Below are 26,741 nucleotides of genomic sequence, written 5' to 3' on the forward strand. Positions count from 1 at the left end.
ACAGGGGTAAAAGAAACAGAAGATGCATTGAGCGCTCATTAGCATGCAAGGGATCGAGTTGGCATTGTGTATGTTGAATCTTCAGAACAAGCCTGTGGCCGGGGTACTATTATCTCCATTTCACAGAGGAGGTGACAGGCATGGAGCCTTGCATTTCCCTCAGCAGGCAGAAGGTGGAAAGCCAGGGTTCAGAACTGGTTCTGACGCCAAAGCCCACTTCATCGTGTCATTTTAATACTGCTTTTTCGTACTCTATGTGAGATTGTGTTACTTGGAAAGTTTAAATATCTGTATTAAAATCTTACAGCCATGTAGTATACTGACTAACATGTAATAGGTTTTAGCAGTCGATTCCCGTTTTCTTTCAGCTTCAGTAGAAAGTAGTTCAGCTCTGGCCAGTGGTGTTCAGTGGTTAGAGTGTCAGGCTATGCACTGAAGGGTCTTGGGTTCGATTCCTGATCCAGGTCACATACCTGGGTTGCAGGTTTGCTCCCCGCCCTCGATTGGGGCGCGTGGGGGAGGCAATCATTCGTGTCTCTCAAATCAATATCTCTCTCTCCCCCTCCCTTCCTTCTTCCCTTCCTCCCTTCTCTCTAAAAATTGATGGAAAAAATATCCTTGAGTGAGGATTAACAACAACAGAAAAAAAAAAAACATTTAAAAAAAAGAAAGTAGTTCATTCCATCACGAGCCTACTGTATAAAATAACATCCCCAGCCGAAGAGGTGCAGTGAGAACTCTCTGGAACTGGAGGCCTATGAGGAGAGCTAAACCAGCTCGCGTTTTAAATCATCGACTCCTCATTTTTCCTCTACACCCAGATAGGAATGAAGACTAAGGCTATCGGAAGTAGCCAGTGTCAGCTTTCATGTAGCTCAGTGCTAGGGTCTTTGCAGGCAGCCTCCTCTGATTTGCACACGCACTCCCTTTCGTGTAGCTTAGAGGAGAGAGGCGCCGCCTCTGCCATGTCCCATTCTGTGTCCTTGGCTCAAGTGGATGAAGCACCATCTCCCAAGGCCGTTGCCTCCAACCCTCTTCTGTGCAGTTCAAGTCCAGAAGAGCGCCAGTACCTTTTGCTGCATGCAATTCTCTCTCTCTCTCTCTCTCTCTCTCTCTCTCTCTCTCTCTCTCTAAAATATATTTTTATTGATTTCAGAGAGGAAGGGAGAGAGATAGAAGCATCAATGATGAGAGAGACACATCGATTGGTTGCCTCTTGCACGCGCCCTGACCAGGGCCGGGGATTGAGCCTGCAACCAAGGTACGTGCCCTTGACTGGAATGGAACCCGGGACTCTTGAATCTGAAGGCCCACGCTCTATCCACTGAGCCAAACCAGCTAGGGGGAGAATTCTCTCCTAATTGACCCTCTCCTGGAGGGCACACCTCCAAATATCACTTACTAATAACGGGAATAATAATAACGGCCACATATTGGAGAAGGCTCTGTGCCAAGAATTCTGCTTGGTAATTTAGAAACTTTGTTAGTAATTCCCACTGAATTTAAGAGGAGGCAGCATTATTCCCCCCTTTGTCCAGATGGTGACACCGAGGACACACATTTTGTAAACAGAATGAGAATTCAGACCCTGGGGGTCTGACTCCAAGATGGGGTTCCCATAATGAGTATCCTACACGCCTTACCACTGTGTCAGCTCGAGCGGAGACTCTTTCCTTGAGCCCCCTAGAACAGTGGTCGGCAAACTCATGAGTCCACAGAGCCAAATATCAACAGTACAACGATTGAAATTTCTTTGGAGAGCCACATCTTTTAAACTTAAACTTCTTCTAACACCACTTCTTCAAAAGAGACTCGCCCAGGCCGTGGTGTTTTGTGGAAGAGCCACACTCAAGGGGCCAAAGAGCCGCATGTGGCTCGTGAGCCGCGGTTTGCCGACCACGGCCCTAGGGAATCTAAAAGGCACATCTGGGCTGAGAGCATATTTGGATGGTGTCCGTGTCGTTGCATTAAGTTTTACATTTCATATTGCATTGGTGCATGGTTATGGGAGTTATGGTGCTTTGCTTTCTGATCCAGATTTAGGTCGGTCTCGAGAGCTGCAGTACGTGTACGTGGATAACAACACCCCCCTGAAAGGCCTGCCGTCCTACCTGTACAATAAGGTCGTCGGGTGCAACGGGTGAGCGGACGTCACGTTTCAGCCTGCAGCCCAGCTCCTCTGCTGCCTTTGTTTCTGTTTCATCATTTGGCGCTGATCTAACTCAGGGAGAGAAGCACTGTTTTGATAATCCTGCTCAGTTTTATCTTTGGCCTTAATATGCTAAACCACATACCTTTAGAAGCTAAGCATATGGGGCAAGCAGTTTAGAGCGTTGTCATTCAAGTTCAGCCAGTAAGCTGGGAGTTCAGACAGGACACAAGTGAAAAATGAATCTCTGCATATCATTCTAAGCTCAGTATCGGTCACAGAACGGGCGGTGTCAGCAGTAACGTAAAAGCTGTCCTCCTCAGCCCTCCACTGCAGGGCCGCCCTCGGATCTAGAACTGTACCACTTGGACTATTTAGAACTCAGCGTCTGAAATAGCCCCTCATGCAGATCATGATTCCGGCAGCCAGGGCAGATGTTTCCTTTAATGGGGAATGATAGGCCTTGTTTTCAGAACAGCAGCAACCTTTGCTTCTCAGTCGGGCTTTTAGAAAGATGGCTGCAGCCCTCTTGGCGTGGCTCAGTGGGTTGAGCAGTGTCCCGTGGACCAAGAGGTCGCTGGTTGCATTCCTGGTCAGGCCACGTGCCCGGGTTGCAGGCTCCATCCCCAGTAGGAGGTGTGCAGGAGGCAGCCAATCAACGTGTCTCTCATTGATGTCTCTCTCTCTTTCTCTCCCCCTCTCCTTTCCTCTCTCTAAAAAATCAATATACATATTTAAAAAAAAATTTTTTTTAAAAGACAGCTTTAGCTCCTCCCACAACAGTGGGATGGACTCACCTTAAAGTGCTTCCCAGAGGGTTTGGGGTTCGTACAGGCCACCCAGCTTCCAGAACCTGCTCTTGGCTGGCCTCGCTTCCCTCACTTAAGCAGCCAAAGGACGCTTGGGACACCTCTGAGGCCACTTAACACGTTTGACTCTGCTCTCACAATCCCCAGCACCCTGCCTAACCCGCCTCTCACCATCGCAGTTCTGGCCAGAGAGGGTTTGGCGATCAGCTGGTGCACAGAGCACAGCCGTCCCCCTGCCGGCATGGCTCTGGGGGACGGGCGCCCAGCAGCGATCGCTCCGGAGAGCGCCAGCTTTGGAGAGCGGCCTCCCCGAGGAGAAATGACACGGTTTGATCTCGGGAGAGCCCTGGATGGATGAGGTCAGCGCCTATGCAGGCTGATGAAACACAAGCCGGGCGCTCACTGCAGAGCCCCCTGCGAAGCGCAGGCGATGGCATGTGCGGTGGAGTTGTGTAGCTCAGCGATTCCTGCAGCTGGTGTGACAGCTGTGATTCTCCTGTCACTGATCCCGACGAGGTCTTCCAGGATCCGCACGCTGGCCCACTTCTTCCGGGGGAGGAAGGTGCCCCCCATCACCCAGATACAGGGAATGACGCAGGCCAGCCCCCAGTGTGAGGCAGTGTCCCCCGCACCAAGCCAGCCTTCAGAGACGGCACCGAGGTGTATTTAGGCTGCGCCACGATCGAGAGAGCTGGCCTTGTGCTCCCGTGTTTAGATGTGGTGTTGACTGCCAGAAAGTTCTGTTGGTTCTGAGCCGGGAGAGAGGTTTCAGTCTTTGACTTGGTATCTGGTAGCAGAGAAAGTGAATTTTCTGAGAGCTCCAAATCTTTGCAGAAAATAAGTAGTAGTGCAAAATATGCAGATTTTTAGCTAGTAGCCTACGTTTTATTATTATTAATAGTGTAGTAACATTTTCCCTTGATACTAGCCATGAGAAAATAAAATTATTATTAGAAGGAGAGCACCACACAGTCAGCTTTCTCACATCGGTAGTTTGGGGGTGTAGGCAGTCCCACCTACAAAGGCCCAAAGGCATTTTTAGTCTGTTGGCTTACTAGTAGCTCCGCATGCATTTGTCACAGGTGCAATTCTGGTCCTTTTATTCCAGAATTGCTCATTAAAAGGTCCGGCTGGCGTGGCTCAGTGGTTGAGCGTTGACCTATGAACCAGGAGGTCACGGTTCGATTCCTGGTCAGGGCACATGCCCGAGTTGTGGGGTCGATCCCTAGTAGGGGGCGTTCAGGAGGCAGCAATCAATGATTCTCATTATTGATGTTTCTGTTTCTCTCTCTCCATCTCCCTTCCTCTCTGAAATCAATAAAATATACGAAAAAGAAAAGGGAGGTTGGTGAGGTCAAGGGAGGTTGGCCATGGCCAGCAGAAAGGTCCCTAACCCCTGTGATTTCCTCCCTTGCAGCCTGCATTCTCTATACCTGCTGCTCTTCTCTCATCTTAGGCAGGAAGGCATTAATAGATGGATCCTAAACTGGATTTAATTAGCTCTTTCCATCCAGTCACGAAGAGTAGGAATGTCTGCTCAGAGAATTGTCAGAGGGAAGTTAGACTTCATGCAAAACGAGGATCCACTTACTTGCTAGTGAGCCTTTGTGGTAGTGTCCGTCAGACCCCTGTCTTTCTCATTATTGGAGACCAGGAGAGCATTAGGCAAAGTCTGGTTTTGAGTTTTCTAAGCCTTTGTTTGTTCCTCTGTATTATTAAATTCTTCAGGCGGTTCCACGTAGAGCCCGTCTGGTTAAGAACAGCAGCTGCCAAGGCCATAACAGTATGAAGTCAATACTCACGAATGATTGGCTTGTTTCATTGCTTTATGGTTTTGCTCAGGGTTCTCATACTACAGTGTGGCTGTAAAGTTTGGAAACAAATACTCTTTTACCATGTGTTCGCCATAGCAACAGAACCAAGAGAATGAGGTGAAGGGGTGGGCGGGGAGGGGGAGATTATTTTATTTTAAGAAATTGGCTCACCCTAGCTCCGTGGTCGGCAAACTTCGGCTCTCGAGCCACATGCGGCTCTTTGGCCCCTTGATTGTGGCTCTTCCACAAAATACCTGGGCGAGTCTATTTTGAAGAAGTGGTGTTAGAAGACGTTTAAGTTTAAAAAATTTGGCTCTCACAAGAAATTTCAATCGTTGTACTGTTGATATTTGGCTCTGTTGACTAATGAGTTTGCCGACCACTGCCCTAGCTGGTTTGGTTCAGTGGATAGAGCGTCAGCCTGCGGACTAAAGGGTCCTGGGTTCAATTCCAGTAAAGGGCACTTGTCCGGGTTTTGGGCTTGATCCCCACCCAGTAGGGGGCATGCAGGAGGCAGCCGACCAATGATTCTCTCTCATCATTGATATTTCTATCGCTCTCTCTCCCTCTCCATGGTTCTCTGAAATCAATAAAAATACGTTAAGAAAAGATAAAGAAAAAAGAAATTGGCTTATCTGATTGTGAAGGCTTGTAAGTCTGAAATCTGTCCAGGGAAGAGTTGATGAGGCAGCTTGAGGCTGAAGACCCTGGAGGCAGAACTCCCTCTTCCTCAAGGGACCTCGTTCCTTTTCTCTAAGGCCCTCAGCTGATTGCATGAGGCTCCCTCACATCACAGAGATGAATCGGCTTTAGTTTAAGTCTACTGACTTATGCCCCGCTAGCGTGGTGCAGTGGTTGGGTGTCGACCTATGAACCAGGAGGTCATGGTTCAATTCCTGGTCAGGACACATGCCCGAGTTGCAGTCTTGATCCCCAGTAGGGTGTGCAGGAGGCAGCGGATCGATGATTCTCTCTCATCATTGATGGTTCTATCTCCTTTTCCCTTCCTCTCTGAAATCAAGAAAAAATATATATATATTTTTAAAAAAACAGACAAAGTCTGCTGATTTATATATTAATCTCATTTCAAGAAATACCTTCACAGCAACATGTGGACTGGTGTTTGACCAAATATCAGGGTACCGTGTGCCTAGCCAAGCTGATAAAAAAATCTAATCACCACGCCAGGTATTGTAGTATATCATCAAAAGAATCACTTACTGTGTTTTTGCCTGTTTCCAGACATAATGGCCACATGGTCTGATAACATTTTGGATATGATCCTCTCACCTTCATTTCCTCCATATTAGGAAAGAAACAAGAATTATAAAGTAAAACTTAGAATCATTTCCTCATCTTCACAAGTTGTTCATAAGGGTAATAGCTTGATAACCAACAGTAATACTAACATCATATCTTCTAAGATTTGTAAGGGCTTAGGTTTGCATGTAGGTCTCTGATTTATTTTCAGTTCGTTTTTGTATGATACAAGTTATAGTTGAAGTTTCTTTTTTTCTTTTTGCACGTGGATATACAGTTGTTCCGACACCCTTGGTTTAAAATCCTGTCCTTTCTCCACTGTATTGCCTTTGTACCTTTGTTGAAAATTAGTTGTCCATATAGGTGTGGGCCTATTTCTGGCTACTTTGTCTGCCCCATTCATCTCTTTGTCCGTTTTGACACCAGTAACACATTGTCTTGATTATCAGGGTTTTACAGTAAGTCTTAAAATTGGGTGGTATTTGTCCTCCGGTTTTTTTGAAAAGTGTCTGACTATTCCAGTTGCTTTGCTGTTTAGAAAAAAATCTATTCTGCAGTGAATTTTATTGAACTCACAGGAGACATTCCTTTATGAAAGCTAAACTGTAATGTTAGCATGTAGAGTAGCTGTTCACTTTGGGATATGGGTTTTGCCTGTTAGAAGGAGTGGGAGCTTCTCTTCCTTGAGCTGAGTGGAGAACTCGGATGGGTGAAATCAGTTGAGTTCTAGGTCCCATGTTCTCTCCTCTGAAAAATCTTAAAATCTTCCTTAATTCCCTGGACAGGGTCAGTCACTCCGTCTTCTCTGACTAACATTAGAATAAGTGTAATCATTTCATTTTCCAAGGAAAGGGGTCATCTTGTTAGTTTGTTCTCTCTCTTTTTAAAAAATAATATTTTTATTGATTTCAGAGAGGAAAGGAGAGGAAGAGAGAGAGAGAGAGAAACATCAATGATGAGAGAGAGACATCAATTGGCTGCCTCCTGCATGCCCCCTACTGGGGATCAAGCCCGCAACCTGGGCATGTGCCCTGACCAGGAATCGAACCATGACTTCCTGGTTCATAGGTCGATGCTCAACCACTGAGCCACACCAGCCGGGCTGTTTGGTTCTTTAAGTATCTTGATTGACTGGCGAAGAGTAGGTTCTCTGGGAACATTTCCTAGTGGAAGGAATGAGCAAACGAAGGACCTTCCTAATGAACCAACGACCCAATGGCTTCTGTTCCTCCCCGTGCGCTCCCCTTCATGGCCCGTTCCCCATGGAGGCTGGGGAGGTTGCCCAGGTTATGTCTGCAGAGCCAGGTCTGTTGGCGCCTGCTCGTCATTAGGGACGGAACGTGGGAAGACTTTTAGGTAACCCAGTGGTCGCAGGCAGGGGGTGGAATGAGGTCAGACTCCCGAGTGTGGGGAACCCTGAAGGAACAAGGCCTTCTGTGCCTCCTGGTTAGGAGTGGCTACAGGGAACAGGGTGTGGCTTGGCTTAGTCAGTAGGTTTGGCCAAGAATATTTTCACCACAAGTTTATGAAAGGCTCCAATAAAGGTATCTTCTACTATTAAAAATCTATTTGCTCTGCAGGGTATTTTTCCACGCCAAAAAGTTCTATTAAACCACGGTACTATAACTTAACAGCGTGTCCCTTTTTTCCTTTTAATTTTGAAAATGTCAATAAACATAAACGCGAAGAGGCTCCTAAAATGAGGACAAATCGAGCTCACAAACCATACCGTGTGGATCCGAGGAAGGAAAGTTCCCTCACAGTCTGTCCCCGCTGGAAGTGCCTGGCCCTCAGCAGTGGCTTAGCTGGCGAATGTAGATTGCGCGCCAGGCTTCATTTATTTATTTATTTTTCTAATTTTTGTTATTTTCTAAAATACATTTTTATTGATTTCAGAGAGGAAGGAAGAGGGAGAGAGAGAAAAACATCCACGATGAGAGAGAATCATGGATCAGCTGCCTCCTGCACGCCCCCCACTGGGGATCGGGCCTACAACCCGGGCATGTGCCCTGACCGGGAATTGAACTGTGACCTCCTGGTTCATGAGTTGACTGACGCTCAACCAGTGAGCCACACCGGCCGGGCTGTGCCAGGTTTTATTAAGGAACCCAGGAGAGCATCTGTTCGCTTTGCAAAGCATCCTGGCAATTCAGCGGCGTCTTCAGATGTTCAATGTATATTTTGACGAACACATTTTTATTGGCACGTGTCTTCTTTTCCTCGTTGCTCACCCGGCTGTGAATGCATGTCTTTCCGCAGCTGTGGGGCTCCCGTCCAAGTTTCCGAGGGGAAGCTGCTGTCCTTCTCATCCGGGCCCCTCACCGTCTTCCTCCCCGCCGAGGTGAAGGCCATAGGGACGGAGAAGGACCACATCCTGCCGCTGCAGGAGCTGGCCATGCGGCGCCTGCATCACATCTACCACAGTTTTCTCAAAGGTACCGGCCCTCCCTTCCTGGTCCGCCCCATCCAGGGAGCAGCGTAATTGTGTCATGCTGCCTGTTTCGGTGTTCTTTTTTTTATTGTGGAAAAATACACAGAAGTAAAATTTACTATTTAATCCAGTTTTTTCATTTTTATTTATTTTTTTATAATTTTCTTAAAATATTTTTTTGTTGATTTCAGAGAGGAAGGGGAGAGGGAGAGAGAGAAACATCAGTGATGAGAGAGAATCATGGATCTGCTGCCTCCTGCACACCCCCTACTGGGGATTGAGCCTGCAACCCAGGCATGTGCCCTTGACCAGAATCGAACCCGGGACCCTTCAGTCAGCAGGCCAACGCTCTATCCATTGAGCCAAACAGCAAGGGGCAATTTTTTTAAAATACAAGCTTGGTTTCATTGCTTTTCATTCCCTTTAAATTTTTATTTTCCCTTTTTTTATTCTTTTCAGTAAATATGATTTAACTTGATTGATTCTAAATGCCTGATAGATTTAGGAAGAACTTTTTCATCTCCAATCCAGTCCCTTTTTTATTCTCTGTCTCTTATAGAAGTTTACAAACCCTCTCTGGTAAAATCAAGCCTTTCTGATCTTCGTTCTTAAAGAATACTTGCTCTTATTCTTTCCTTGCCTCTTCCTCAGGACAGCTTCTGGTTGCTCTTAAAAGAGTCGATGTGGGTTTCCTCTTAGTATAAAAAATGTAAAAGCATCTTCATTTCTAAATAATGTTCCATTTTTATTCCGTGCCTGACAGATAAAAGAATTTCCAACATGCAGTACTTTTAACTAACTGAACTGACTTGGTAACAAAGAGAACTATATTTAAAAGCCTGTACTATAAAGCACTCTGATTTTTTTTATTCATGCATGATTTTCTCTTATGTTCCAGATCTGAACTTCCTGTCTCCCGTCTCGTTACCCAGAAGTCTCCTGGAGCTGCTGCACTGCCCCTTGGGGCACTGCCACCGGTGTAGCGAGCCCATGTTTACAATCGTCTACCCCAAGCTCTTTCCCTTGAGAGAGACGCCGATGGCGGGGCTGCACCAGGGGTAATCATGCCCACGTGGGCACCAGGGTGTATCCCTGGGCGCGGGTGGGTGTTCAGGGAGGGGTGGATGCCTCGCATGAAAGTACTGTGAAGTCAGCAGCTATATAGGGGCATAGATAGTGCTAAATGAAACGTGCAATTTTAGCATCACGAGAAAACATTTTTGCTCATACACAGAACAGTTTTATTGCATATATTATTTAGAGTAGCTCATGCTTTGCAGGCATGTTTTTCTGCTATTGCCCTGTTCAAAATAGTCTTCAGGCAATAAGGAATTGCAAGAACCAGATAGTTATTATATAATGGGACCAGCCCAGCCCTTCTATGTAATGGGTGTTGCTAACAGAAAGTGTGTGGCTGACCAGTGTGTGTGTGTGTGTGTGTGTGTGTGTGTGTGTGTGTGTGAATTTCTAACCCTTCCAAATGGCATTCTCTTGCCACTCTCTGTTTCTTGGCACAATGCCTTGAATTTGCTAAAAATGTTCACTAAGTAAAAAACGCCGTACTGGTAGTTTAAAAAAGAATACCAGACAATTAAAAATAGAACATCAAATAAAAAATTCCCCTATTAGCACAACCATAGCATATAGATTTTTCTAAATTTAAGATTTTCTAAGTTTGCATTTTTCAAAGTTAAAAAAAAAAAAAAGGTGCTATAATACCGTACTTATTTATCCAGTGTAGTGTTTTGGGTTAATAACTTTTCCAGATCACTTGTTACCTCTATTCCATGTCAAGAGGTGTTTCCTTTGTAATCATTTCTTTTTTATTTTATTTGTTACTGATTTCAGAGAGGGAGGGAGAGAGAGAGGGAGAGAGAAACATCATTGATGAGAGAATCATTGATCAGCTGCCTCCTGCACGCCCCATATTGGGGATCCAGCCTGCAACCCTGACCTCTCCACTGGGAGACCTTAGGCAAATTACTTAACTTCTCCGAGCTTCATCTTTTCATCAGTAAAATGAGCATCATAATAATTCCTGTTTAATAAGGTCTTTGTGAGGTTTAAGTGAAATGATTCATGTCAGGAGCCCAGGATGGTGCCTGATATGTAATCAAGACTAAGTAAATGTTAACTATTTCTGTACCTCAGACTTCTTCAAAATTAAATTTATTGGGGTGTCATTGGTTAATAAGATTATGTAAGTTTTGAGTGTACTATTCTATCATATACTATCTGTATATTGCATTGTGTTTTCACTCAAAATCTAGTCTGAGACTTAAAAAAAATTGTGTATATAAGCAAATATTAATATCAGTATCTTTATATGAGTAAGATCGTACTAGAAAATTCATCTAATTCACTCAGCTGTAGCAAAATTCTAATGCATTGTTATTGCACAATTTCCTATAGAAGGTATTTTCTTACCAAAAATATGAAAATGAAAACAGTTCATTATGGTCAGGATGCACTATTAGTAGCTGATAAAATTCTAAATACCTATTTAAAAAAAGATAGACTTTCTTTTGTCATGCTAATTAATTGGTGAAAGTAAAGAAGGCCCTTCAAATGAAGTCATTTTTGTGTTATCTTTACATGAAATTGGGAAACTTACTCAGTATTTTCAAATTCCATTTACTTCTGCTTATTCTAGAAATTCAGTATGGATAATCTTACATTGTTTCAGAACATAAATTTAATAGTGGTCGTTTAATAAAATGTGTGTATCAAGTACATAGGACTTAGACAATGCCCTCTGGTTGAGCGAAGCCATAATGCCTGTGTTTATGGCAGAGATAATATGCCGAGCTATAAACATGGCTTTCTGTGGCCGGTTAATGCTAGGTCTGAAATCGAGAGCTTGTGGTTTTCATTCGGTCCACCAGCCTTTGCTCCTTCCCATGTTGCTATGGAGATTGTATTAAAAGCATTGACTTCGGTTTCCACCATAGCCTTTAAAGTACTTTTTTGGTAACAGAAAACCAAATACTTGAATCTCAGGACCTTATTGCTCAAAGTAAAATCAATATTTTGAATGTCATAAATTCTAAAAGGTCTTGGTAATCTTATTTTTTAAGTTTTCTAATATATTGAGGTCTGTTTGCATTGCTTGTCCTAAAACCAAGTATTGTTTCAGCCAAAGTCTACATTAATATGGACATCTGGCATTATTGTGAAAGAACATATTGAATATTCTTCTAAAATACCACGTCCCGTACAAGTGTTAGTTCTAACCTAAATTAGTGCAGTGTGAAGTAAAAAGAAATTACTGTAATTTCACATAAATGATAAGTACCCAAACCTTTAAATATCTATCGCAGAGAAGAATGAGTGGTATATTGATAACTTTTGATCCTTATAGGGATAGCAAATTTTCATTCCCGAAACTTACTGTTCATTTATTAAAATGAAAGACATCAACTTAGAGGATTCTTGATCAACATAACATGTATCTGGCTTTTCCCAGGCAGGTATGATTCTCACAAGTTCTGTATTTCCCAATCTGAAATCAGGCTACCGAAAGTTTTTCAAGGGTAGTGTACTAGTTTGCTAGAGATATCGCACCAAAATACCACAAAATGCTGACTGACACAACAGAAATCTGTTACCTCAGCTCTGAAGGCTGGAGGTCAGAAATCAAGGTGTTGGCAGGATGGGTTTCTTCTGGGGGCTGTGAGGGAAGGATCTGCTCATGGAATCTTCCCGTGAGAGCCAGGTAACATAAATGTAACAAGCAGATGCAATACGTTAATAGAAGGTTCTCCCCTAAGTTAGCAGTCCACAGGCTGGCGGTTTTATCTGATCAACTCTGTCTAATAAATATTAATTTTCTTTTGGCTTGAATTCCTGTATGAGTCAAAGATACGCTTTTTGTTTCTAATCAGGAAACACATTTGCAAGGAAAATACCACATTTCTTACGATTTTTGTGGCCTCCAGTATGTGCCAATAGCATTGTGATTTGTTTTTTGTTTGTTTGTTTTTAGAACGGTGGCATTTCTGTATTTCAGAAGTGAGCTGAAATGCTCTTTCTTCTGCCTTCCTATAAATATGCTCGGATTCTGTAGCAAAAAATGTCACGTCTGATGTTCTTTGTAAGGTTTATCAGCATCTCCTTCCTCATTGTACAGTTGATCGCTTAGCTCAAAGTATCTCCCCTAAAACGGTCGCATCTCCAGTGCCAGGCTTCTGGCATTTTGAAGGACCTACCCAGCACAGATCCCTCCTTAAGGCAGTAGACTTGTTGGTACACTGGTGACCACCTAGATCATTAACACAGCAGGCGCATAAGTGTGTTATTGATGAGTCTCCCAGTAGTAAATAGCACACAGGTTTCTTTGTCGCACAAACATGCCTCCTCCCAGTTGCCCACGCTCCCCGCTTGAGTGTGCATCGGAAGGAGTTAATAATGGCCCTAACCGATCTGGTTCAGTGGATAGAGCGTCGGCCTGCCGACTGAAAGGTCCCAGGTTCGATTCCGGTCAAGGGCATGTACCTTGGTTGCGGGCACATCCCCAGTAGGAGGTGTGCAGGAGGCAGCTAATCGATGTTTCCGCCTCTCTATCCCTCTCCCTTCCTCTCTGTAAAAAATCAATAAAATATATTATTTTTTAAAAATGATCCAGAGGGCATTATGCCTCAGTGAGTAAAAACCCCATTATCTCTGTAAGTTTGGATTCTTTTGCTTAGGACTTTTATTTTGGGCAAGTCCTTAAATGTCAAGTCAGTACCCAAGTATTTCACTTTCTTTGTGTGATGGTAAATTATCTTAGAGTTTTTAATGTCAACTTCTATGCGTTCATTGTTAGTATATGAAAATACGGTTGATTTTTTTTTTTTTAATTTTGATCTTACGTGCTAGAAACCATGCTGAATTTGCTTGAGAGGCTAGGAGTGTTTTTGTAGATTCCTTGGCATTTTCTGTGTAGACAGTCATGTCATGCCATCTGAAATGAGGACTAGTTTTATTTCTTCCTCTTTCATCGGCTTAGCTTTTATTTTTCTTGCTTTATTACAGTGGTTAGGACTTCCAGTACTGTGCTAAGGTGGTGAAAGAGACATCACTACAAAGTAGGACATTAGCAAGTCCTTTTTGTAGATGACGTTTTATGAAATTGGAAAAGATCCCCTCCATTTCTAGTTTGCTGCGTTTTTAGCGTGAGTAGGTGTTGTATTTTTTCAAATGCTTTCCTCTGAGTCCATTGATACCCTACACATTTTACTGTGTTCACCTGTTGATATGGTGGATAGCATTGGCTTTTTAAATATTGAACCCGCCTTCCAGCCCCAGAATAATTCCCACTTGATGTCAGATTTTTTCGATTTGCTGAAGGTTTCGTTTCCATTCAGTTCATGTGAGGTTTCATCCTTTGAGACTTCCTCTTTAACCCACGGGAAAGTGTTCATTTGACCGACGGGTTAGAAGAGGGCAAAGAACTGTGGTGGTGGATTGTCACATTTGGAGCCTCTCCGCTGGTCTTTCTGTTACTGCTTTCTAGTTGGATTCCGTAACAGAGAGAACACGTGCTAGGATTTGTTACTTGCTTTAGACTTAAATGGCTCTTTATTCTCCAACTTCCTGGTGAAAACTCAGGTTACTGGTTTTAGAGCTTTTTTTTTCCCCCCTAATAAGTGTGTTCAGTGTTATAAATTTCCCTTTAGTACAGCCTTTGCTGGGAAAAGGACCCTCAAACTCTACTCTTCAGATTCTTAAATTCCCTCTACAAGCAATCTCTGTGACTACATTTATAGGGTAAATTCTTTAAAATTATCTTTTTTAGGCTCTCTGGTGTGTGTGTGTGTGTGTGTGTGTGTGTGTGTGTGCGCGCGCGCGCTAGCTAAATTGGTAAGGTTTTCTGTTACATGATTTAAAAAAAATTTATTTCAGAAAGGGAGGGCAAGGGAGAGAGAGAAACATCCGTGAGGAGAGAGAATCATTGATCAGCTGCCTCCTACTCGCCCCTGCCTGGGGATCGAGCCCACAACCCGGGCATGTGCCCAGACCGGGAATTCACCCCTGGTTCACAGGTCGATGCTCGACCACTGAGCCACGCCAGCCGGGCTGGGCTTCATGATTTTTACAACACATTTGGAATTCTGTCCTCCCAGTGTTGGTTCTAGTAAGCAGACTTCAGACCGTAGCATGCAGAACCCTTGTTTTTCACTTGCTGTTAGCGGGGGGATATGCTGTCATCTGATCACCGCTAATAGCAGGAGCACAGACACACCCCACCTGACGCCAGGGCTCGGTGCTGAAAGGAGACGGACATTTCTGCTGCGTGCGGTGTTGACCATACCTCATCCTTTATTCTGACAAAGGAAGAGACCGTCTGTAACGGAACGAGTCCCGCGGCTTTCACCTTGAACTCACCGCGTCCCTCTCTCCCTCTTTTCCGCTTGCAGGAGGACAACTGTCAGTTTTGTGGCTTACTGCTGCTCCACCCAGTGTCTGCAGGCTTTTGACCTACTCAGCTGATAAACACTCAGGAGGGCTGCCAGCCCGACACCGCAGCTGCCTGCGTGTCACACGCTGTCTGCGGGCGGAGGGACCGGGGCGCCCAGCCAGGCCACACAGGCCCTCACCTCCTGTCCCGTCCGGTGCGGGGGGCCCGCAGAACTCTCTGGAAGTGTGGTGACCGAGCTTCGGAGCTGAAAGGCCTTCGCCCTTCCCCCCGGTTGGAATACATCCTGCCCCCAAATTAAGGACCCTTTGTCTCGTGTGTGTTTCTTTGTATGAAAGTGTCTCGGACGGAAACGGTTTGGTTAGTCGTGCCTCCCCAAATCTAATTTAAAGCAAGCTTCAGCTCCCCGAAGAGCTATGGTTTGGTAATATTGTCAAGTGACCTTTTGAACACAGTCTAACTCGATGATACTTTTAATGTTCTCTTTCTCCTCTCCCCCCCCCCCCGACAATAATTTCCCCCCAGAGATTATTCTCCATGTTTATAACAAATTTCAGCAAACTCCACCGCCTCAGTAGCATGAATAGTAAGGGGTATGGGGGGACCCCGAGTTGGCAGAGAAGTTAGACCCAGTGGTGATTCCGCAGGGTGCCCGTATACACCCTTTGGAAAGTTATAACCTAGTTTGTAAGTTCTGCAACATGTTAAGGGACTTTTATGAGGGATCTTAAAAATAAAAATGTAGACTATAAATAAAAATACACTTATTTTGAAAGACTATTTACAGGAAAATAATCATTGAAATGGTGGCTTTCCTGATAAGATTTTTTTTAAATATATTTTTTATTGATTTCAGAGTGGAAGGGAGAGGGGAGAGAGAGAGAAACATCAATGATGAGAGAGAGGCATCGATTGGCCACCTCCTGCGTGTCTCCTACTGGGGATCGAGCCCTCATTCCGGGCGTGTGTCCTGACTGGGAATCAAACCGTGACCTGGTTCACAGGTTAACGCTCAGCCATTGAGCCACACCAGTCAGGCATATATTTTTAAATATTTTCATTATATAGTGTTTTCTCTAAGTTGGGATGGAAAGGGGGGGGGACCAAGAAGGTTGACTTGGCAGGAAAAGTATTTTCAAAAAAATGTCAGACTTGTCTAAAATTCCGTTTATGGAACTTTGTTCGCTGCCCTAAATCTGTCACGCTCGGCTCTAACGGTGCTAAAAATCCTACCTAGTTACTGACAACTGTGTGATCTTTTCACAGTCACACCCCCCGCTGCCCGGAAAGCAGACTCTCCACGCAGAACGCTGAAGGCAGAGCGTTACGTATGTCCCAGCTGCATTTCCACTGTTCTCACCTCCCCTTGTCCCTTTCATGACTTGGCCTGTTCCGCCTTCAAAGGCGTCGAGTATAATAGATACTGAAGATCGACATCAAAACATAACACTTCTTTCATCCTGGAGAATAATGGACGTTTTAGCGGAAGCTCTCCGTGCCTGTAAGTTGGCAGGTGAAAAATGTGGCGTGAACCCTCACAGATGTGATTCCGGCCCACGTGGCTGCTGCCTATCACTTACATGACAGTAACCGTCTCGCAGCATCTTTCTCTCTCACCCTCCTACAGTCATGTCGTAAAATGACATGTGCTAACCTGATACTCAGGATTCTCTCTGGGATGAGGATATGTGGTACTTTTATTTATTTTTAAATGTAATTTTACTGATTTCAGAGAGGAAGGGAGAGAGAAAGAGAAACATCAATGATGAGAAAGAATCACTGATCAGTTGCCTCCTGCACACCCCATACTGGGGATGGAGCCCACAACCTGGGTATGTGCCCTGACCAGGAATCTAACTGTGACCTCCTGGTTCATAAGTGGACAATCACTGAGCCACTCAGGCCGGGCAATACTTCTAGCTGGTTTGAAAGTTTACAAACACAGAATCCAAGTATCCGCTCTGTACCTATTATAAACCACTAGAGGCCCGATGCACGAAATTCATGCAAGGGGCTCGGCCATCGCAGCCCCAGATTCATCCGGAAGGACGTCCAGAAGGTCGTCTGGCTGTCCGGTCTAATTAGCATATTACGCTTTTATTATTATAGATGTTCATTGAGCACCAGCAGTGGGCAACCTTTGGGCAGACTCAGCCTTGACCCTGGTGCAGCACCCAGCTTGATTGATGGAAAATGCAATTTATAGTTTGGCTTCCCTGGTGCTGTTTATTATATAAAAAAAATTATACCAGATTCACTGATGTCATTCTTAAAACTTGATATTAAGGGAGCATTGGAGACTGGAGAAAATTTGCCTACATGCTCTATATTTTTGAGTTGTGTGCAGTACTTTGCAGAAAATTCTAAAGTTGTTATATCGTGTCTTCTTGATTAACAGTTATGCTCCGTAGAGAAATATTTCATGCAGTCATAACATTGCAAAAAAAAGAGCAAGTCACTTGGAAAATAGTCTCTTCAGGTAAGTTTATATCAATAATCTGATGTGGTTCATGGTAAATTTTATAATTCAGAATCGCCTGTTCGGCAGGGGGCTTCTTATGACAGAGTGTGAAAGACAATCCATTTGAACGGGATTGCCCTGTCAGTGCCATTCAAAATGCCTACTTGTTATCATACCTAATTCCCGGATTACAGAACATGGTGTAGATGAAATGTTGCCTCTTCCATGAAAAAAAAAAATTTGTGCCCTGGCTGGTTTGGCTCAGTGGATAGAGCATCAGTTGCGGACTGAAGGGTCCCAGGTTTGATTCTGGTCAAGGGCATGTGCCTGGGTTGCAGGCTCAAGCCCCAGTAGGGGGTGTGCAGCCAATCAATGATTCTCATCATAGATGTTTCCCTCTTCCTCTCTGAAATCAATTAAAATATATTAAAATATATATGTATATATCTTTTGAGCACACTTAACACATTTTTTAAGTGATCAATATGCAAGAGAGCTCTGTCTGGTGGGGGATCCGCTCTGCTTAACGAGAAGAGTCACCTGGCCCTCTTCCGTAAAGCGAGGTACACCTTCAGCATTTTTTGGTTGACATTCTCAACACTCACTATACAACTTTCACACACTGGCGTGTCCGACTAGTTGAATGTACATCTCGCTTTTCTTCCACATCTTGCATTATGAATTAAAATGTCTACCATCTAAGAATAAAGGCTTCCATGCCAATGGGCTTCTGAGGCTTTGAATGTAGTGTCCCCTAATACACACACACACACACACACACACACACACACACACGTATACACACCTATTTTGGAATCACTGGGGACTCTCAAAGCTGGTTTTCAAAAGTATTAATAGTAAGATTAGGTTTCTGTGTCCTGGATTTAAAAAATCAGGCATTTTTATCTGTACTATGAAAAGCTTAAACACAATACGTTGCTTCAGAAATCAAAATATTTGTATTCAGATGATTTATGGACATGGATTGCTAACTGGGCCAACCGTAATACAACCTGATGTAATGAAATGTTAAGATGTAAATCTATTCCATAGACTTGTAAACGCACTCTCTTTAGGAACCTTATTTTAAAATGTGTTCTTACATCCCTGGACATTAAAATAAATAAATATATATATTGATTTCAGGAAGAGGGGGAGAGAGATAAAAACATCCTACAGGGAATCGAGCCTGCAACCCGGACATGTGCCCTGACCGGGAATCAAACCATGACCTCCTGGTTCATGAATTGATGCTCAACCATTGAGCCACACTGGCCAGGCAAGGTTTGTTTCTTATAGCAATTTTGAGACTATAATAATTCAAGATTAATTTATTTTTTCCTTTTTTATATACTGAAAGGATTTTCTAAAACTCAGAATCTAGATACTGAAAAATGATGGCAACATTTATTTGAAGTGTGGACGTTTTCTAAAGCTCATGCTATATCCAACTGCTGCTGTTTATAGCCCAGTTGAGCTTGAACCATGTGAATGCTTAGAAATGTCGATGGTGGTAGCTTTATTCTTTTACCCAGATGCATTTGGTTAAGAACAATAAGAGGGTATTAAATAGTTAAAGCCAGAAAAAAATGGTAGAGTGAAGACACTGAAAATTCTGCCCTTCACACAGCAAGGAGAAAATTGGCAAAAATTGGCAGAACCAACTTTTTTCAGAACGGTGGAAATTAACCAGAGGCCCGCAGCAATCCAAGGGCTACTTACTCGAGAAATCGCAGAATCTCAGGACAGTAAGCTTGGTGGCATTTTATTTTTAAAAATACTTTTATTGATTTTAGAGAGGAAGGAAGAGGGATAGAGAGATAGAAACATCCATGATGAGAGAGAAGCATGGATCGGCTGCCTCCTGCACACCCCCTACTGGGGATTGAGCCTGCAACCCAGGCATGTGCCCTGACCAGGAATCGAACCCGGGACCCTTTCGTCCTCAGGCCGACGTTCTATCCACTGAGCCACATCTTGGTGGCATTTTAACTTGCCCCGTTTCCATTCCCTCCCACCCCTTTCCAGCTCTGTTGTACCCTTGAAAACAACAGCCCACAATCAAGGTAGAAGCCACAGTGTAGAAGCCACTGGAGGAGTGAATGGGGTTGGAGCCCTTTAAAATTCTTATTCCCAGAGAATCATCGTTATTGGGCTTGTCTGGTGGCGCCCTGGAAGACCTCATTTGCAAGGCCGTCTTTATTTTGCCTGATCAGAGTTTTCCAGATGTGAAAGCCTTTTTCACAGGGACATTGATTGAAGAAGGAAAAACATCAGAGGCAGTCGTGGCTGCCCAAAGGCAGTGAATAAACATCAGAGCAAAGAGTAGGCTAACCAAAACCTTGAAAGGAAAAGCTGAGGAATGAGATATTTGTAGGGGCTTGGTGCGGCTCTGACATTCCTGGGAATTGACATGTGCAGGCATATGCGTAGGGCTTGTCACAAGCCAAGGGTGGTATGTCTGATGAGGGAAGGCCTGTGAGCATCATCATTTCTTGCCTTACGTTGACCTTGAGGATTTGCACAAGCAGAAAGTGAAGCATAAGGCAGAGCAGCCAACTTCCTGGTCAAGTGGTGAAGGGTGTTCCAACATGCACACAAAACCCTCCACCAAGACTAGGAGAGTTGTTCAGGTGATTAAGGAAATCCCTGTCCAGTTATTAATTCACCACAGAGCTATCTGAGCAAGACATTGGTCTCTGTACATCACAAAGAATACAGGCTTTACAGAATGAGTTCAGATGAGTCACTCAACAAACAAAAACCAGCAGCTACATCGAACCTTTGGCAAAGGGGGTAAGTCAATCTAATTTTAAGATTCACCCCTTATTATTTGAAATATCCAGTTTTCCTAAAAAAAATTATAGACATTCAAAGAAACAAGAGAATACGTCCCATACACAGGGGAAAAAAGCTGTCAATTACCTGTACCTAAAGGAAGTCCAGACACTGGACTTCATAGATGACTTTAAATCAGCTATTTTTAAATATGTTCAAAGAACTAAAGTATCAAAATGATGCCTCACTATCATTTATTAGTTAAAAGATAGAAATTATTTTAAAATATAGAAATTCCATAGTTGAAATACAATTAACTGAAATAAAAATTCCTGAGAGGTGCTCAGCCTCAGATGTGAGCAGGGAGAAGAAAGAATCTGCAAGCTGGAATCTGGGTCAATTGACATTCTTTAATTGAAGGAACAGAAAGGAAAAAGGACCAAGAAAAATGAATAGACCCTTAGACCTACGGGACACCATCAAGGGTACCAACATATGCATAATGGGAGTCCCATACAAGCAGAAGAGAAAGAGGCAGAAAGAGTATTTTTAAAAATAATGGTGAGCTCTGGCTGGTGTTGCTCAGTGGTTAGAGTGTCAGCCCCCACACAAAGGGCCAGGGGTTCAATTCCTGCTCAAGGGTTGCAGGCTTGCTTCCACCCCCCAGTTGGGATGTTTGCAGGAGGCAACCAGTCGATGAGTCTCTCCCATCAATGTTTCTCTCTCCTCCCTCCCACTGTTTTTGAAAAGCAGTGGAAAAAAATATCCTCAGGTTAGGATTAACAACAATAAAAAATGGTGAAAGACTTGAAAACTTGATGAAAAACTAGTGTACATACCCAGGAAGAGGTGCTCAAGATCACTGTGTTCAGGGAAGTGCAAATCAAAGTGGCAATGAGATTCCACTTTTACTCACTAGAAACAAAACCGTGGGACAATCACAAGTGTTGACAAGGACACGAAGAATTCCAATTCCTGGTGGGACATAGGAGCTAAAAATACCAAGGCTGTCTCAACTGTCTTGTGAAAAACAGACTGGCAGTTTCTCAAAAGCTTGAACCTAGAGTTACCATATGACCCAGCAATTCCACTTGTAGGTATCTGAGGGAATTGAAAATATGTCCACGCAGCCCTAACTGGTTTGGCTCAGTGGATAGAGCGTCGGCCTGCGGACTGAAAGGTCCCAGGTTCGATTCCGGTCAAGGTCATGTACCTTGGTTGCGGGCACATCCCCCAGTAGGAGGTGTGCAGGAGGCAGCTGATCGATGTTTCTAGCTCTCTATCCCTCTCCCTTCCTCTCTGTAAGAAATCAATAAAATATATTTTAAAAAGAAAATAAGTCCATGCAAAAACAAACAAAAAAAAAACTACAAAAATTCATAATAGCCAAAAAGTAGAAACTACTCAAATGCCCACCAATGGATGAGTGGTAGAATACAATGTGGTATAACCATGATGGACTGTTATCAGCCACGAAAGGAAAGAAGTACACATGCTACAACATGGATGGACCTTGTAACATTATGATGGAAGCCAGACACAAAAGACCTCATACTGTATGACTCCATTTACATGAACTATCAAGAATAAGCAAATCTATAGAAACAGAAAGTAGATTAGTGGTTGACAAGGGCTGGGGAAGGTGGGTGGAGACAATGGGTAGTGACTGCTAATGGGTACAGTTTCTTGTTGAGATGATAAGAGTTAGATAGTGGTGATAGCTGTACATCCTGGTGAATATACTAACCACTGAATGGCACTCTTAAAGAGGTGAATTTTATGGTATGTGAATTATATCTCAGTTTTAAACAGTGTTGCACCTTATTTTATGTATCTGTTCATAAACTATTTTGGGCCCGGCCTGCGTGGCTCAGTGGTTGAGCTTCAGCCTAGGAACCAGGAGGTCATGGTTCGATTCCCAGTCGAGGCACATGCCTGGGTTGCAGGCTCGATCCCCAGTAGGGGGTGTGCAGGAGGCAGCCGATTCATGATTCTCTCTCATCATTGATGTTTCTCTCTCTCTTCCTCTCCCTTCCTCTCTGAAATCTATAAAAATGTAAATTTTTAAAAAATAAATTATTTTGGGGTAGATCCACAACCCTTGCATAAGGTATGAATGAAACGGCTCTCAGTGGCTGGGAGATAGATGGAAACTCAAGTGTTAACAGCTCACGGGTGTCAGTTGGTCCTCACTGGTTAGCACCAGCATCAGGCCAATATGCAGTAATTTTAAAGGTCCCAGGTGTGAGCTTCCATCTCACTTCATCCATTGAATTGAAGCCCCTTTAAGGACCAAGGCCCCCTGGAAGTAAAACATCGTGAAATGAATGGGCTTGAAAATATAATCAAGTGGAAAATTCTGTAATGAACTAAGAGGTCGTGTTGGCTTTGATCCTAGTTTGTAGCACTGTTTGGTACCATTCTTTCCCCAGAACAAAAATGTAAAGGGAGGCTATTATTTACTAAAGGTCCTATCTCTTCAGCATGATTATTAAATATTTGTGTTATTTTTATCAGGTATTCCAAACATACCTCGATTCAAGGCTTTTCATAATTTTCTGAAACTGATCAAAGTAGCTATTATAATATATTGGCCAAACAATTACACCCTCTTTGTAGGTGTGCAGTCAAATTTGATCAGTAGACCAAAACGATAGCTAGATTTTAAATAAAATGCAGGGATTTAAAAATTGTATAGTATTTATATCTTGCTCTCTTCAGGTATCATGTACTTTATTTTCAGATCTTTGGGCTGGTAAAAAATGTTTAAGAGAAAAATATAAAATCTAGTTGTAATATTATTAGAAAGACCTTCTATTCAAAATAATCCAGCTAAAATATTATTTTTTTTTATTGCTTTCGGAGTGGAAGGGAAAGGGAGAGAGATACAGAAACATCACTGATGAGAGAGAATCGTTGATTGGCTGCCTCCTGCACGCTCCCTACTGGGGTTTGAGCCCGCAACCCGGGCATGTGCCCTGACCAGGAATCGAACCCATGACCCTTTGGTGCTAACCACTGAGCCCCAGCCAGGGCAATATGGCATATATTTTTAAATCACCAACAAAGCATGAGCTGGGATTTGATCAATTAAGTTTCTGTGTAATATTAAATTGACAACATTGATTTATAATCAGATTCACAGCCAAAATATTTAGAGTTAACGTAGGAGTCTGGGGTCCCTGCAAAAGTAAGATATGGGAGCGAGCTTTGAAACAAGAAAGTGTTCATGCCAAGGGGAAAATGACAAGGACAAGGGGTGGGGAGCCAAGGAGAGGCCCGAGTCGGCAGCTCGAGAGCAAACCGCACCCTTTGGGGGAGTTTTCGGGGCTCACACCCAAGTGGCCAGCCAACTCTGCAGACTTAAGAAGCGTGGAGCGTAAGGAGGTCAGAGTAACAAGAAAAGAAGAGGGGTGGACGAGAAACAGTACCCCCTTACTGAAACAAAAATGAGGACCTGGGCCTGCTTTAACAATGTGCACCCCCTCGGTGCACGAGACCCTGGATGTGAGGGAACAAATGTGTGACCGTGATCGTGTCAGTGTGCTCTGCCTCTCGCCACCCACAGCCCTCCTAGGTAATCCCAGCGCCCTGCTTGTGCGGGGTACCAGGCCCTCTCCTCCAGGCAGGCAGCCGAGATTGCTTATAGGCCAGCGGGTGGGAGCCCTGGAGGAGGAGGAGGTCTTGACGACTATGTCTTCTGAAGAGGAAGTTAAGCGCAGAATTGAGGAAACAGACTGAACGCGAGCACATCTGTGTTTACCCCGTAGGAGGCGACGCTGGGTGCCTGAGGACGAAGAGAGGCCCTCAGTGAGGACGGCTCAGGAGAAACGGTGCATGCGCCTCTGCCCAAGGTCCCCGGACCTGCTGTGTTTGGCAGAGGAAATGCTCGCTCTAAAGGTAAACATGGAAAGCTGAGATTCAGGGGCAGAATCATCTGATACCACACGTATGAAAAAAGCAAGCAAGCAAGGACTTGATTTTTGCCCGTGCCTGTGGCCACCCCGAGGAGCTGCGTTCGCACGCCACCTTCCTCTGGGACAGTGCTCCCCAGGCCGTATCTTCGCGTGGATCTCACTGAGGTATCAGAGTTGGCGAACTCATCCCGGGGGGAGGGGAAAATTCCTTAAATAGAATTCATCACGCCCCGCCCCGCCTCGCCCTCGGGTTTCTCACAGGTTCCTTCCCAGCGCCTTTGCCAAACGTGTAAATTTGTGCAAACGTGGACCATTTCTGCTTCAGATGGTTAACTCTGTTTTTTTTTTTAATTTTTATTTTATTAGATGATGTCCATTATTCATATATAAACATTTTAGTGGTCTGACCCAGGAGTTGTAGTTTCTATACTATTCAAACAATAGTATAATGCCCACGTTATTACAATCATCTTGGTTCGACATGTGTATAAAGAACTGTCTAGAAAAATCTGAAAGTTTCATTTGGGTCATGTTTTCCACTGGAGTCTTAAGGAGCCGATCTAGCTAGAGCCTTCATTTGAAAACATGCCATCTCGTACTTGGTCACCATGAGGTGCTGACACATCACCCATCCTCTTCCCAGCTGTAGTTCAATGGTTACTATCTTTTTCTTTTTAATCCTCACCCCAAAGAGTGATAATATCCCCCCCCCCCATTGATTTTTAGAGAGAGTGGAAGGTAGGAGGGAGAGGGAGAGAGAAAGGAAGAAAGAAAGAAAGAAAGGAAGAAAAAGAAAGGAAGGAAGGAAGGAAGGAAGGAAGGAAGGAAGAAAGAAAGGAAGGAAGAGGGAGAAAGAGAGGGAGAGAGAGAGAGAGAGAGAGAGAGAGAGAGAAACATCAATCGGAAAAAGACACGTCGAATGGTTGCCTCCCACACGCGTCCCAGGGTAGGTCTCGAACTTGCAACCCAGATGTGCCCTTGACCGGAATCAAACCCAGGACCATCCCATACTCAGGTTGACACTAACTACTGAGCCACGCTGACCAAGGGCATCTGCTATCTTTTTTAACCCGCAGCTTCCTCCTAACAAAGCTTTTTCATGTTATTTTTACTATTTAAAGTGACATACAAACCGCTGACCTCGAACTGATCATCCTGGTTCCTCTCAATAAGAGAAAAAATTCCAAATGCAACGGCAATCCAGGAGGGGAGCTCACCCAGACCAGCAAAACCAGAGGGGATTGGAAACAACATTCGGTGCCTGCCAAGTGTGCCAAGTGTCATTAAAACTGTCCCCCCAGCCCTGGCCAGTGTAGCTCAGTGGATAGAGCGTCTGCCTACAGACTGAAGGGTCCCGGGTTCGACTCCCGGTCAGGGCACATGCCCAGGTTGCAGGCTCCAACCCCAGTAGGGGGCCTGCAGGAGGCAGCCAATCAATGATTCTCTCTCATCATGAATATTTCTATCTCTCCCTCTCCCTTCCTCTCTGAAATCAATAAAAATTAAAAAATTTTAAAAAGCTTCTTAAAAAAAAACAAAAAACAACTGTCCTCCCAACCCCACCCCATCTTGTCCTTAGGCAGAAAGAACTCAGGGTGTAAGTAACGAATGAATAGAATAAATGAACATAAATATGACAGTTACGGTGTGTAAAAACAACGGGTCATACTTTTAGACTTGGGGAGTCCATTCTTTAGCTCCCTTGTTTTTTTGGTTGCTGTTTTTTTAAATAAACTTTTCTTTTTTTTTTTTTTTTACTTCAGAGAAGCAGGGTGAGGGAGAGAGAGAGAGAAACATCAATGATGAGAGAGAATCATCGATCAACGCACGCCCCCACCGGGGATTGAGCCTGCAACCCGGGCATGTGCCCTTGACCGGGAACCGAACCGTGACCTCCTGATTCATAGGTCGATGCTCAACCACTGAGCCACACCGGCTGGGCTCTTTCGCTCCATTTTGCCCCGTGTAGCAGTTTAAGAATCTGCAGACGTGTATCCATTACATGGAATCATCACTTCAATTCTAAAAATACTCTCCTGCTACTAAACTCAATTAAAAAGAAGTGCAGTAGGAAAGCTTAATTAAGCTTTCTAGGTTGTTAAAACTCTTCCAGAAAAAGAAAAAAAAATACACTAATTCTTAGAGTCCCACAGTCCAATTGCGAGAAACAGCCAGCATATTATCCATCAGCAAAGGTGGTTTCTTCTTTTTAATAATATATATTTTTTAATTGATTTCAGAGAGGAAGGAAGAGGGAGAGAGATAGAAACATCAATGATGAGAGAGTCATTGATTGGCTGCCTCCTGCATGCCCCCCACTGGGGATGTGCCCGCAACCAAGGTACATGCCCTAGACCGGAATCAAACCCGGGACCCTTCAGTCCGCAGGCCGACGCTCTATCCACTGAGCCACCCCGGCCAGGGCAAAGGGTGGTTTCCTTCCCTTGCTTAGGATGAGGCCATGGGATGGGGTTTCCATTGAGCCAACCCCAGGCTGCTGGGCCGCTGGTGAGAAGGTTCTGGCATCGACATCAGCCCCACGAGAGGGGAATTGACGGGAGGCCAGATTCCCTCGGGAAATTTGGGACGAGTTGAAACCTCCCTTCCCCACCTTGCTTTGATGGTGGCGACTGATAATGTCTTCCTTTTCCAGCACCTGGTGCTAACAGCGCAGGCTGCAGGCTTCCCAGCCCCCAAACAGCAACAGAGCAAGCACTGAAGT

The 26,741-nt window shown here is 44.2% G+C and overlaps 1 protein-coding gene across 3 annotated transcripts in view; it reads left to right on the forward strand.

Annotated features, from left to right (window-relative positions):
- Nucleotides 1–15,165, forward strand: part of LRRC28 (leucine rich repeat containing 28) — a 40,837-nt gene extending 25,672 nt beyond the window's left edge. For all 3 annotated transcript variants that reach the window (XM_008158941.3, XM_028135761.2, XM_054713367.1), the window contains 4 exons: nt 2,038–2,140; nt 8,292–8,467; nt 9,362–9,521; nt 14,865–15,165. In XM_008158941.3, the coding sequence (XP_008157163.2) occupies nt 2,038–2,140; nt 8,292–8,467; nt 9,362–9,521; nt 14,865–14,937 (512 nt within the window). In that variant the 3' untranslated portion in view covers nt 14,938–15,165. The remainder of the gene's footprint in view (nt 1–2,037; nt 2,141–8,291; nt 8,468–9,361; nt 9,522–14,864) is intronic.
- Nucleotides 15,166–26,741: the final 11,576 nt, after the last annotated feature.

Source organism: Eptesicus fuscus, chromosome 25 (assembly GCF_027574615.1).
Source record: "Eptesicus fuscus isolate TK198812 chromosome 25, DD_ASM_mEF_20220401, whole genome shotgun sequence".
NCBI classification, from domain to species: Eukaryota; Metazoa; Chordata; class Mammalia; order Chiroptera; family Vespertilionidae; genus Eptesicus; species Eptesicus fuscus.